This window comes from Dendropsophus ebraccatus, chromosome 2 (genome assembly GCF_027789765.1).
Source record: "Dendropsophus ebraccatus isolate aDenEbr1 chromosome 2, aDenEbr1.pat, whole genome shotgun sequence".
In the NCBI taxonomy this organism is placed as follows: Eukaryota; Metazoa; Chordata; class Amphibia; order Anura; family Hylidae; genus Dendropsophus; species Dendropsophus ebraccatus.
Window position 1 is genome coordinate 65,230,836 of NC_091455.1, and position 14,227 is coordinate 65,245,062.

A 14,227-nucleotide genomic window follows, 5' to 3' on the forward strand; every position below is an offset into this window, starting at 1 on the left:
AATAAACTGGATAAACCTGGTCCATTGTGCTGCAGACAATGGCTGTCCATGTGGAGGAGCCATCTTAGAGCTGACTACCTGTGTGACCTGTACAGGCTGCAGGGACTCAGGCTCCCAGGAGAGCAGCACCAGTCAGGACCAGTCAGCACCTGTTGTCCCTCTTATTTACAGGTGACAACCGGTCCCCATCCCTCCTCCTCCCTGAGAGGACACACTGCTCTCCCCGGAGTCTCGCGATATACTCTGATACCCATCACGTTTCTGGAGCTGTGTATCAGGCAGGAGACACTGAGTTCCAATATTTACACGCCCCTCCGTTGGGACATACCAAGTGTGTGCGCGTTGTTCACTGCCCAGAGCATTGTGGGATCCCTGCACAGTGGAGCTTCCCACAGCTCCTTATGGGTGAGCATTATTTCCTAATTTATTGCTTGGTGGTTATTGAAGCCCATAGTGAACCTCTTACTACAATAGGAGATCGTTATATAATGTAATACACGCTGTGCCAAACTGAAAACCCGCATGTCCGCTTTTGATTTGTAGGTCAGGCCACCTATTGTTTCCGACGACCCCCCCCCTGACGTCATCGCCTATTGGTTTAGTCCGGGATTGTGGTAGTGTCTACGCGCGGTGAGGGGGTTCTGCAGCAGCCGTTATAGTTTCTGTAAGGCCTCCGGTTTCCGGGATCGGTACTTCCTCGTTCTTTCGTACGGCCTGCGCCCTGTCTGAGCTCCCTGCGACATGTCGGTGGCCTTTGCAGCTCCCAGGCAGCGGGGGAAGGGCGAGATCACCCCTGCCGCCATACAGAAGGTAACACAAAAGGCTCGCAGGGGAACACTGATACAATGTCTCATCTAGCCTCAGTATGAGAGCTGTGTGCGCGGTGCTTTGTATCCAGGAGGCTTGTAGCCATGTGTGTGAGGGCTACCTGGTGGCCTCATCCTGGCCACTGCTAGCAGAGGTAGTACCCCGGGGTCAGACGTCTCCCATAGACAGCACTGCAGCATGGGGAGGCAATGGAACAATGTGTTTATATGGGCCTGAAAATAGTGCAGTGTAATGTAACTACAACTCTCATTATATACTGAAAACATGTGAGATGTGACACACTCTGATCCATTCCATCTGGGGGGAGTCGGGAGGCCCCCATACTCATCACACAGTTGGCCGGTCCCATAGATAATGGTGGATAAGTCTCCCGTCATAATAGGCATACACACTCGCTACCTATTCCATTCATTCTCATTGGAAGTTCCAGAGATCGCCGCCAGCTCCCATAGAAAATGAATGAAGTAGCGGCATGTATACAGGAGGCTTGGGACGCCATTCTTCAGGTTGCAGATGGCTCCAGCCTTCAGATCAGATGGTTAGCCACTATCCTGAGGGGATACAGGATAACTTTGTAAGTTGGGACAGTGCCTGGAAAAGGTTGTTTCAGACTTACAATTTTTCATATGTGGCTAGGAATAGCGTAAAAATACTTGTCTACCTCAGGTCCCCACATCTCCTGGTCCAGCACCTTTTTCTGCCTCCAAATCTAGTCAGGGTGTGTGGAGCTGCCTGCTCAGCCAATCACTGACTGAGGTGGGGTCCTCCTGTGGCCAGCGATTGGCTGAACAGGTTGCTGCTGCTGAGAAGCTTATCTTAACCCAGTGGGGGACCAGAAGGTGCTAAAACAGGAACCAGGGAGGTGAGTATGACTATTTTCAGCTATTTCCGCTAGTCCCATAGATTTTCAATGGAGTGGCAGTGTGCACGCTTGACTGCTCCTTCATTTAAATGGGGGATTCTCTCATGCTGGAGGTTGGGAGCCCCACCAATCTGGCAGTGGAAGAGATGCACAGACCACCCACTATAGTAGTAGTGCTTTTTTTTTTTTTTGGGGGGGGGGGGGGGTTGACTGTAGTTTGCTATGGCTGTATTATGGCTGTAACGTATAACTGGAAAAGGCAGTGTGAGCTAGTAAGGTGAATACTTAGTGATGTTTAGTCATTTTATTGTGTAACACATTTTTCCTGTATGTGAGTGGATACCAGGAAAGTTGCTTGGAGTGGGAAAACGGTTACACACTTTACAGCTTTGGGCTGTGCTCTCGCAGGGTTTTTTTTAAAAAAAATTTCAAAGCTGTTTTCTAAGCATTAAAAACACAATTTATAAGAGAGAGAAAACTAACCAAAAGCTGTTTTTTCTTTGCTTTTGGGGCTATTTTACACCTTTTTATGAAAGAAACATCACAAAATACTGTGACCTTATCACCCAGCTCAGCCAACTACCCCCCCCCCCCCCCCCATCTGAATTCTGAAATCAGGTAGAAGTGTGGTAAATAGAGATGAGCAGATTTACAAAGCATTTTTTTTTTTTAGCTCGGCTGTCGTCTTATCAGCCTGCTGCCTTTAAACTTCATATCGCTCCCCTCCGGGTGCCTAGAAAAGCTGGATCCAGTCCTGGTATCCTGGGGGAAGCTTTTCTAGGCACCCAGAGCGGAGAAGGATGGAGTTCAAAGGCAGCCGCTGAGCTAACAAATCGCTATGCTTTGGTAATACTGTAAATTCATCTCTAGTGGTAAATAATCCTTTACACCAACCAGTATGATGGAGAGAAGCTACTGCTGTAGTTTCTGCCAGGGTGGATGTCATTACACTGGTCAGAGGTTGGCAGCACTCCTCTCATATATTGTTATATTGTGGTACACCTCAAGCCACCAAAGTATCATTGGTTACAAAGGCCAAGTGGGCACTACAAAGTGAGTTTCATGTGCTAGTGTGTATAAAAATGCATTACTCCACATCCAATAAGATAGAACCGCTGTGCATGTTATGAATGAGAATATTTGTATCAACGTTTTGGGGTGATTAACCCTTCATCAGGCTAGTATGAGGATAGTGCTTGTGCCAACATGTGTAGGGCAATGTGATGGAAGAGGCCTTTCTGTGACTAATAGATGACTTTATTTAGCTTGATATCTGTGATGCTGCGTTTACACGGAATGATTATTGTGCGAATTTGCACAATAACGGTCGAATTCGAACGATAATCGTATGTGTAAACGCAGCGAACGATCAACGATTGATCTTTCAACAAGTTCTCGAATCGTCATTGATCGTTCGCAAAAAATTCGCAGATCATTCCGTGTAAACATTCGTTCGCCGATTTAACCAATGTGTAAGATAGGCTTTAAGCGATCGCAAAACGAATTTCCGTACGATATATCGTACCGTCTAAACGCTGATCGTTATGAAAAAAAACCCCGTTACTCTGACATCGTTAATCGTACGATCGGGCAAATTATCGTTCCGTGTAAACGTAGCATAAGAGTTGACGTTGTTAGACTCTGTTAGGACTCTGTTACACAGGGGACAATAGGGACAGTGATCGGATCCTCAGCCGCACTTCTTCCTATGTAATAGGGAATGTATGGCCCAAAGGGCTGCACAACCCGCCCAGCATTTAATAAAGTGGCCCTTACAGCGCTGTGTAAAAGGCTGTAATGAGGGGGAAGCGACCTGTTAGTTCAGCGCTCGCTTTCCTCTGGTTCCCAGCTCACTGCCTGTGATCTTACTCGCACAGTGATCACAGAGCAGCAGGAGGGACCAGCGACGTACAGCAGACTGTCAATGACATAAGGATTTCTCAACATGTTAAAAGACCACGGTCAGCTGATCTTGGCCTTTTAACATGTCCTATTACATAAAACGATTATCGTCCTGTACGGAAGTAAGGCAGATAATGGCTTAGTGTAAAAAGATCGGTACTGGAATCACTCACCTCTTATTGACAGCCTTTCCTAAGGATAAACAAATATAAAGGCCCAAAAACCCTTTTTATAAAAATTTTTAGGTAGCTGTAGTAGGGATGCACGATGCACCGAAATATCGATACTACTATCGATATTTCGGGCTAAAAAACGGTTCGGTACCAGGATTTCCTGGTATCGATACTTTATGTTAAAGCTGCACTATTAGGCAACTTAACATAAAGTATAACGCAGAGAACACGGCCGGCGGCTAGCTCACGTGCCTCTCACTGCCCCTGCAGTCTCCTCCTCTGTTCTCTCTCCTTCCGCTCCCGGCGGCGCCAATTTTAAATAGCCGGCACTTTGCGATCGCTAGTGCCGGCTATGCAACTGTGTAGATGCCGCTGTCACACTGACAGCGGCACCTGACCCCCTCCTAAGCCCGCTCCATATGCAGCAGGGGTCGGCTACTGTGTGTAGCAGACCCCCGCTGAAATGATTTATGCAGAGGAGCCGCAGCTGCACGGAGGTCTCCGCGGCTGGAGAGGGAGAGGAGGACGGAGAGGGAGAGAGGAGGAGAAGGCTGGAGAGGGAGAGCGGGAGGTCCGAGAGAGAGGACACATGTGAGGATCCAGCCGACTGGCAAGTGGGGGAGGTGCAGGGGCTGTGAGGTGCCGACATCAGCATAAGTATGTGTATAGCAGAGCCGAGTGAGCAGTGTATAGCAGAGCCCAGTGAGCAGTGTATAGCAGAGTCGGCTAAGTAGTGTATAGCAAAGCCGAGTGAGTAGTGTATAGCGGAGCCGAATGAGCAGTGTATAGCGGAGCCGAATGAGCAGTGTATAGCGGAGCCGAGTGAGCAGTGTATAGCGGAGCCGAGTGAGCAGTGTATAGCGGAGCCGAGTGAGCAGTGTATAGCGGAGCTGGCTAAGTAGTGTATAGCGGAGCCGAGTGAGCAGTGTATAGCGGAGCCGAGTGAGCAGTGTATAGCGGAGTTGTCTGAGTGATCGCTGTACTCTGTACACAGTTATGTAAAAAACGCAAACCTTTACTTTTAACGTAATAAAATTAAAAAAAGCTCCATAAATTGGTATCTCTGTATTAGTGCAGGCCTGAAGAGTATAGAAAACATTTCAGGTTTATTATATTTGCTGTCTAGGGAGTATTATATTTCTATTGTTGTGTTTTTTAAAATATTTTAGTAAGTATCGAACTGGTATTGAGTATCGAAATAAAAATGTTAGTATCGGTATCGAACTGAAAATTCTGGTATCGTGACATCACTAAGCTGTAGTACAAATGTGGACCTGCTCTCACAAAGACATGTATGCCCAAATACAAATTTAGGGGACCCACACGCGAGGAAGGGGGGGGGGGGGGGGCTTCAAAGGAGAAGACTAATAAAATATCATCTCCCCACGCTTGTGTGTTTCTCCAGTTGAGGTTTTTCATGTTTATTTGTTCATTTTCACAGATGTTGGATGAGAATAATCATCTAATTCAGTGTATCATGGATTATCAAAACAAAGGAAAGACCAACGAATGTTCACAGTAAGTAGCACAAGTCTGACTTGTTTGTTTTAGCTATTGTATTTTTAACCTAAAGAGAACCCCTGTCCATGTTGTCTGTTCACTGCATAATGTGAATGAATCCCTGGGTGGATTTGGTAGCAGCTAGGTTACCAGGTCAGGGGCTCTTCTAGGTTTCCCTCACACACACTTTAAGTTTTTTTTAGAGGCTGAAAAAGGGCCCAAAAATTTGCACCAGCTTCCTGCCTTTTAGGTATTTAGGCAGCTTTTGGCACCTTTTTTTTTTTTTTTCAGGGGAAATTAATTTAGGCATTTTTATCAGCTGAGTGGCTGAGCGGGGCTGACACTTCATGACTCAGGTCTCCTCCTGGGCTCTTTTGTGTGTGTGTGGGGGGGGGGGGGGGGGGAGTACGACTTCGGACTTCTTCTTTAACGTGATACTGTCACCCCCCCTTTACTTTTACTTTATTTCATCAGTGGACAGTGTCACCTAGGTGGGGTTTAATGGCAGTGGGTTCGGACATCAGTATGAGGGTATATTCACACGAACGAGATTCTCGCTGCGAGCCCGGCAGGTCCTGGCAGTTCCCATACACTACATACTTGCTGCGGTCTAAACGACCGCAGCGAGTATGTAATTCTGCCGCCCTTAACCCCTTCTGCTCCCCCGCTGTAAGCATACTTTTACCTGTCCTTGCTGCACAGGTCCGGCGTCCTGCTCTCCTGTCCGGCCAATCAGTGGCTGCAGCTGGGCAACACACTAATTGGCCGGACGGGAGAGCAGGACGCCGGACCCGTGCAGCGAGGACAGGAAATGTATGCTTACAGCGGGGGAGCCGGGCGGGAGCAGAAGGGGTTAAGGGCGGCAGAATTTCATACTCGCTGCGGTCGTTTAGACCGCAGCAAGTATGTAGTGTATGGGAACTGCCAGGACCTGCCGGGCTCGCAGCGAGAATCTCGCTGCGAGCCCGTTCGTGTGAATATACCCTGAAAGGGAATGGTGGTCTCCTGAGACTCCACCAACAGATGATGTCGGTGCAAATAGGGATGGGACGTTATGAATTTTTACTGCAGATATTGCCCCTTCCCATAGTGAAGACAGGGATGTTTGGCTACACTCTACCTTTGTGTGGGGAGGACGGGGGAGATAACGGCCAGCCAAATAATTGTTATCCTGACCGTTACTGAAGGTGCATAGACAGCTTTTTGCTTTGCATATTTATGTTCAGTTTTTTTCTTTTTTTGAAAGAAAATTTAAGCTTCTATAAATTGTGAAATATGGGTGAATGGTGGGTGTTTTAAACATGCTTTTCTTTTTATAGGTATCAACAGATGTTGCACACAAATCTGGTTTACTTGGCAACCATTGCAGACTCAAATCAGAATATGCAACCTTTATTACCAGCAGTAAGTAGAGAATTAGAAAGTATTAGCAATCTGTACACCTACTTCTTATAACGTGTAAATAAAAACCCATACTGGAAACTTATTAACCTCTTAAGGACATAGGACGTACCGGTACGTCCTATGTCCTCACTTGCACTTCAAAGCGGGGCCGCGCGGCGGCCCCGCTTTGAAGTGCCGCGATCCCGGGTGCCGCGAGTAGCGGTCTGATCGCCGTGCCCGCTAATTAGCTAATCGGAGGCAGCTGTCAAAGTTGACAGCTGCCTCCGATTACCGGAGGCAACGTTTCCCTGGTGTCTAGTGGGGGAGATCGCTCCTCCGGGACCTTGTCCCGGAGGAGCGATCTCCGTTACTGATGCCGGCCGGGGACGCGTCCAAGATGGCGCCGTCCTCGGCTCGGCACTCGTTCGTTTTCGGCTGCAGCAGCCGAAAGCAAACGAGTGCCGATCTCATGGATCTCTGCAGCATATCTATGCTGCAGAGATCTCAATGAGAGATCCAAGTGTATATACTAGAAGTCCCCCAGGGGGGCTTCTAGTATATGTGTAAAAAAATTAAATAAAGTGTTGTTAATAGTAAAAAGCCCCCTCCCCTAATAAAAGTCTGAATCACCCCCCTTTTCCCAGGTTTTAAATAAAAGTAAACAAATAAATAAATAAATAAACATGTTTGCTATTGCCGCGTGCGTAATCGCCCGAACTATTAATTAATCACATTCCTGATCTCGTACGGTAAACGGCGTCAGCGCAAAAAAATCCCAAAGTGCAAAATTGCGCATTTTTGGTCGCATCAAATCCAGAAAAAATTTAATAAAAAGCGATCAAAAAGACGTATATGGGCAATCAAGGTACCGATAGAAAGATCACATCATGGCGCAAAAAATGACACCTCGCACAGCCCCATAGACCAAAGGATAAAAGCGCTATAAGCCTGGGAATGGAGCGATTTTAAGGAACGTATATTGGTTAACAACGGTTTGAATTTTTTACAGGCCATCAGATACAATATAAGTTATACATGTTATATATCGTTTTAATCGTAACGACTTGAGGAACGTGCATAACAAGTCAGTTTTACCCCAGGGTGAATGGCGTAAAAACACATTTCCCCCAAATAAAAGAAATGCGTTTTTTTTTTCAATTTCACCACACTTTGAATTTTTTTCTGGTTTCGCAGTGTACTTTATGCAAAAATTCAGCCTGTAATTGCAAAGTACAATTAGTGACGCAAAAAATAAGGGGTCATGTGGGTTTCTAGGTGGAAAAATGCAAGTGCTATGACCTTTTAAACACAAGGAGGAAAAACCGAAAACGTAAAAACGAAAATGGGCCATGTCCTTAAAGGGTTAAAGGAGAAGTCCGGCGAACATTTTTAATAAAGTATTGTATTGCCCCCCAAAAGTTATAGAAATCACCAATATACACTAATTATGGGAAATGTGCATAAAGTGCTTTTTTCACCCGGAATTTACTACTGCATCAAGGCTTCACTTCCTGGATAATATGGTGATGTCACGACTCGACTCCCAGAGCTGTGCGGGCTGTGGCTGCTGGAGAGGATGATGGCAGAGGGACGCTGAGGGACACAGGGCACTGGAGGGACACTGAGCATCCCTCTGCCATCATCCTCTCCAGCAGCCACAGCCCGCACAGCTCTGGGAGTCGGGTCGTGACATCACCACGTTATCCAGGAAGTGAATCCTTGATGCAGTAGTAAGTGCAGGGAAAAAAGCACTTTATGTGCATTTCCAGTAGTAAGTGTATATTGGTAATTATAACTTTTGGGGAACAATACAATACTTTAATAAAAATTTTCCCCAGACTTCTCCTTTAACCCCTTAAGGTCAAAGCCTATTTTCGTTTTTGTGCTTTTGCTTATTCCATTTTAAGTTTAAAAGTCCATAGCGCTTGCATTTTTTCACCTAGAGACGTATATGAGCGCTTATTTTTTGCGAAACCAATTGTACTTTGCAATGACAGGCATTATTTTTCCATAACATATGCTGCGAAACCGGAAAAAAATCATTTGCGCTGTCAAATTGAAAAAAAAACGAATTTGTTTTGATTTCGGGGAGTTTTGCATTTACGCCGTCCGTCCTATGGTAAAACTGACTTGTTATGCATGTTCCTCAAGTCGTTACGATTACTATGATATATAACATGTATAACTTATATTGTATCGGATGGCCTGTAAAAAATTCAAACCATTGTTAACAAATATACGTTCCTTAAAATCGCTCCATTCCCAGGCTTATAGCGCTTTTATCCTTTTGGTCTATGGGGCTGTGTGAGGTGTCATTTTTTGCGCCATGATGTGTTCTTTCTATCGGTACCTTGATTGCGCATATACAACTTTTTGATCGTTTTTTATTACATTTTTTTCTGGATTTGATGTGACCAAAAATGCGCAATTTTGCACTTTGGAATTTTTTTGCGCTGACGCCGTTTACCGTGTGAGATCAGGAATGTGATTAATTAATAGTTCGGGCGATTACGCGCGCGGCGATACTAAATATGTTTATTTTATTTATTAATTTATATTTATAAAATGGGAAAAGGGGGGTGATTTGGACTTTTATTAGGGGAGGGGATTTTTTATTAATAAAAACACTTTTTTACTTTTTTTTTACTGTAACTAGAAGCCCCCCTGGGGGACTTGTATATAGACAGCACTGATCTCTCATAGAGATCAATGCTGTGTATATACACAGCAAAGATCGATTAGATCGGTCATAGATTACTATGGCCTGCTGCAGGCCATAGCAATCTATTGCCGAGCCGGGATCAGCGTCATTTCGACGCTGAGGCCCGGCACGGGCAGAAGAACAGATCTCCCCCCTGCGATCGCATTGCGGGGGGGAGATCCGTCCCACTAGACACCAGGGACGTGCGGCGCAGTGCCTCTAAATGCAGCTGTCAGGTTTGACAGCTGCACTTAGAGGCTTAATTAGCCGGCGCCGCAACGGGACCCGCGCCGGCTAATAGAGGCACTGCCCGGCTGCACGTGTCAGCGCCGTTCAGAGCGGGGTCCCGGCGGGACCCCGCTCTGAACACCCCGAGCGGCACCATGACGTATCAGATACGTCATGGGTCGCTAAGGGGTTATGATCTGTGCTGGGTACAGATTGGGTAGAAGTTGGCAAATTTTGTGCAAGCCTGCTGGTTTGCGCCAAATGTTTACTTCCCACCGATCTGTGCCACGCTGGCAAAGTGGGCAGGGATTGTTATCAACGGGGCATGACTGCTAGCATGAGTAGTTTTACGTGGCCTGCACTTAAATCTTAAGGTGAGAGTATGCTAGTGGGTGCTTACTTATGGCTGACATATAAGACATTAGTCTTAGTAGATTACCCCCTTTAGCTAGAACTAAAATATAAAGATGAGTGAATGCATGCAGCATTTAAAGGGGTTATCCAGTGCTACAAAAACATGGCCACTTTTCCCCCCCTCTTGTCTCCAGATTGGGTGGGGTTTGGAACTCAGTTCCATTGAAGTAAATGGAGCTTAATTGCAAACCACACCTGAACTGGAGACAAGAGAGGGGGGGAAAAGTGGCTATGTTTTTGTAGTGCTGGATAACCCCTTTAATTACTGGTGGCTGAAGTTGGATGCAGTCTTGGAAAACACAGATACAGCCCTAATCCTATGGCGTTGTTGTTTCAATTACCCTGTGTTGATGCTGAGTTACATCTAGTTCCCAGGAATACAAAAAGCAGAGAACCACTAAAAGAGGCTGTCTGGGGACAGTAAGTAGTTAGTTTACAAAAAATAAATCCTACACTCCTCCAGTCCCCTAAAAGCTCCCAGGCTGATGTCATTCGGGATCTGCTGTGGCCAGTCATTGGGAGTGGGCAGCTGCTGCAGAGACAGCTTGTCTGGGAAGCGGGAAGCATGAGTCACAAGTGGGGACCGGACAGGGGCTGGCTGGCAAATTTTAGCACACAGGGGGGCAAGCACACAGCACTGGCCCATAAGTAGCAGGCTGGCGGCCCATCCTTTAAGGACCACTCTGGCCCTTACCTATAACATCTTCGTCATTTGTGAGCAAATATCCTACTGTGCCCTGTGAAGGGATCAGAAGTCACTTTCCTGTATAAGTCTATGGGGCGGCTTAGCGATGACACGGAACGTACCCATAGACAGATGCTAGGAATGCTGGGTGACCTCTATCATACTGAGTATAAGATGCTGGAAAGCTGGGTGACCTCCATCATACTGAGTATAAGATGGTGGAAAAGCTGGGTGACCTCCATTATACTGAGTATAAGATGGTGGAAAAGCTGGGTGACCTCCATTATACTGACTACAAATACAAGATGCTGGGAAAGCTGGGGTTTCTGTATTTTTTTTTACAATAGTTTATATCACTGCTGTGGTCCTGTGGGTATAGGCATTCCTCTTTTTAGAACACCCCCCTCGTGTGTGCACCCCCCATTAGTAAAAATAATAATAAACAAAACAACAAACACACATACTTATATGTATCCTCTATGTACTCCTGTATATATGTATCCTCTATGTACTCCTGTATATGTCTCCTCCTGTATATATGTCCCCTCTATGCACTGCTGTGTATGTCTACTCCTGTATATATGTATCCTCTATGTACTGCTGTGTATGTCTACTCCTGTATATATGTATCCTCTATGTACTGCTGTGTATGTCTCCTCCTGTATATATGTATCCTCTATGTACTGCTGTATATATGTATCCTCTATGTACTGCTGTGTAGGTCTCCTCCTATGTGTGCGTGTATGTATATATATATATATATATATATATATATATATATATATATATATATATTCACGAGGGAATATGCAATGCAGGAAAATTTGGATCAGTGTAAATATATATATATATATATATAGGAGGAGACCTACACAGCAGTACATAGAGGATGCATATATACAGGAGTACATAGAGGAGACATATATACAGCAGTACATAGAGGAGACATATATACAGCAGTACATAGAGGAGACATATATACAGCAGTACAGAGGAGACATATATACAGCAGTACATAGAGGATGCATATATACAGGAGTACATAGAGGATGCATATATACAGGAGTACATAGAGGAGACATATATACAGCAGTACAGAGGAGACATATATACAGCAGTACATAGAGGATGCATATATATAGGAGTACATAGAGGATATATGATGTATCCTCTATGTACTCCTGTATATATGTATCATCTATATACTTCTGTATATATGTCTCCTCTATGTACTACTGTATATACTGTATGTATCATCTATATACTTCTGTATATATATCTTCTCTATGTACTCCTGTATATATGCATACCCCCCAACTTTTGCTGGGGGGAAAGAGGGACATAGCCACGCCCATAACTGCGCTCTATGACCCCATAGCCACATCATCTATTACCATTATATAAGTAACAAATATTATCACCACTCCTTCACCACATACGGTAGTTACTTATACCACCATACCACTGGTGCCTTCATCTAGGTAGGGTGTAGTAGTGGAGGTATAGTGAATAAGGGGTGTAGTAGTACAGGTAAAGATGAGGGGTGAGGTAGTACAGGTATAGATATGGGGGGTATTAGTAATACAGATGAGGGGATTAGTAGTAGTAGTACAGGTAAAGATGAGGGGTGTAGTAGTAGTACAGGTAAAGATGAGGGGTGTGGTAGTACAGGTATAAATGAGGGGTGTATTAGTAGTACAGATGAGGGGGATTAGTAGTAGTAGTACAGGTATAGATATGGGGTGTATTAGTAATACAGATGAGGGGATTAGTAGTAGTAGTACAGGTATAGATGAGGGGTGTAGTAGTACAGGTATAGATGGGGGTGTAGTAGTAGTACAGGTATAGATGAGGGGTGTAGTAGTAGTACAGGTATAGATGGGGGTGTAGTAGTACAGGTATAGATGGGGGTGTAGTAGTAGTACAGGTACAGATGAGGAGTGTAGTAGTAGTACAGGTATAGATGGGGGTGTAGTAGTAGTACAGGTATAGATGAGGGGTGTAGTAGTACAGGTATAGATGGGGGTGTAGTAGTAGTACAGGTATAGATATGGGGTGTATTAGTAATACAGATGAGGGGATTAGTAGTAGTAGTACAGGTATAGATGAGGGGTGTAGTAGTACAGGTATAGATGGGGGTGTAGTAGTAGTACAGGTATAGATGAGGGGTGTAGTAGTAGTAGTACAGGTATAGATGGGGGTGTAGTAGTAGTACAGGTACAGATGAGGAGTGTAGTAGTAGTACAGGTATAGATGGGGGTGTAGTAGTAGTACAGGTATAGATGAGGGGTGTAGTAGTAGTACAGGTATAGATAAGTGGTGTAGTAGTAGTACAGGTATAGATGAGGGGTGTAGTAGTAGTACAAGTATAGATAAGTGGTGTAGTAGTAGTACAGGTATAGATGAGGGGTGTAGTAGTAGTACAGGTATAGATAAGTGGTGTAGTAGTAGTACAGGTATAGATGGGGGTGTAGTAGTAGTAGTAGTAGTACAGGTATAGACGAGGAGTGTAGTAGTAGTACAGGTATAGATAAGTGGTGTAGTAGTAGTACAGGTATAGATGGGGGTGTAGTAGTAGTACAGGTATAGATGGGGGTGTAGTAGTAGTACAGGTATAGATGAGGGGTGTAGTAGTAGTAGTACAGGTATAGATGAGGGGTGTAGTAGTAGTAGTACAGGTATAGATGAGGGGTGTAGTAGTACAGGTATAAATGAGGGGTGTATTAGTAGTACAGATGAGGGGGATTAGTAGTACAGGTACAGATGTGGGCTGTAGTAGTACAGGTAAAGATGAGGGGTGTAGTAGTAATACGGGTATAGCTGAGGGGTCACTGGGGGAAACTGGGGGAGCTGGGGGTGACTGGGAGAGCTGGGGGTGTATGGGGCAAACTGGGGGAGCTGGGGGTGACTGGGAGAGCTGGGGGTGTATGGGGCAAACTGGGGGAGCTGGGGGTGACTGGGAGAGCTGGGGGTGTATGGGGCAAACTGGGGGAGCTGGGGGTGACTGGGAGAGCTGGGGGTGTATGGGGCAAACTGGGGGTGACTGGGAGAGCTGGGGCTGTATGGGGCAAACTGGGGGAGCTGGGGGTGACTGGGAGAGCTGGGGGTGTATGGGGCAAACTGGGGAGCTGGGGGTGACTGGGAGAGCTGGGGGTGTATGGGGCAAACTGGGGGAGCTGGGGGTGACTGGGAGAGCTGGGGGTGTATGGGGCAAACTGGGGTTGACTGAAGGGGGCCTGGGGACAGTTGGAGTTGACTGAAGGGGGACTGGGGCAGACTGGGGATGACGGAGGGGAAATGGGAAAGACTGGGGGTGACTGAGGGGGACTGGGGCAGACTGGGGGTGATTGAGGGGCACTGAGGCAGACTGGGGGTGACTCTAGGGGGACTGGGGCAGCTGGGGGTGATTGGGGCAGGAGTGCACATAGCCCTCCTCCTCTTCCTCTCACCCTGGCACACAAGTTCCCCTCCCCGCCACACGTGCAGGTCCCCGGTCTTTGAAGGAGGCCGCAGGGACTGTAGTGGTGATATCACCTGCTCCAGAGACCGGG

General features: G+C 46.1%; 1 protein-coding gene across 3 annotated transcripts in view; it reads left to right on the forward strand.

Annotated features, from left to right (window-relative positions):
- The first annotated feature begins 385 nt into the window (after positions 1-385).
- Positions 386-14,227, forward strand: part of SS18 (SS18 subunit of BAF chromatin remodeling complex) — a 43,205-nt gene continuing 29,363 nt past the window's right edge. For 2 of the 3 annotated variants that reach the window (XM_069957679.1, XM_069957681.1), the window contains exons 1-3: positions 610-810; positions 5,207-5,283; positions 6,585-6,669. In XM_069957679.1, the coding sequence (XP_069813780.1) occupies positions 742-810; positions 5,207-5,283; positions 6,585-6,669 (231 nt within the window). In that variant the 5' untranslated portion in view covers positions 610-741. Of the gene's footprint in view, positions 406-609; positions 811-5,206; positions 5,284-6,584; positions 6,670-14,227 lie in introns of those variants that run through there. The other variant, XM_069957680.1, reaches the window with a different exon arrangement.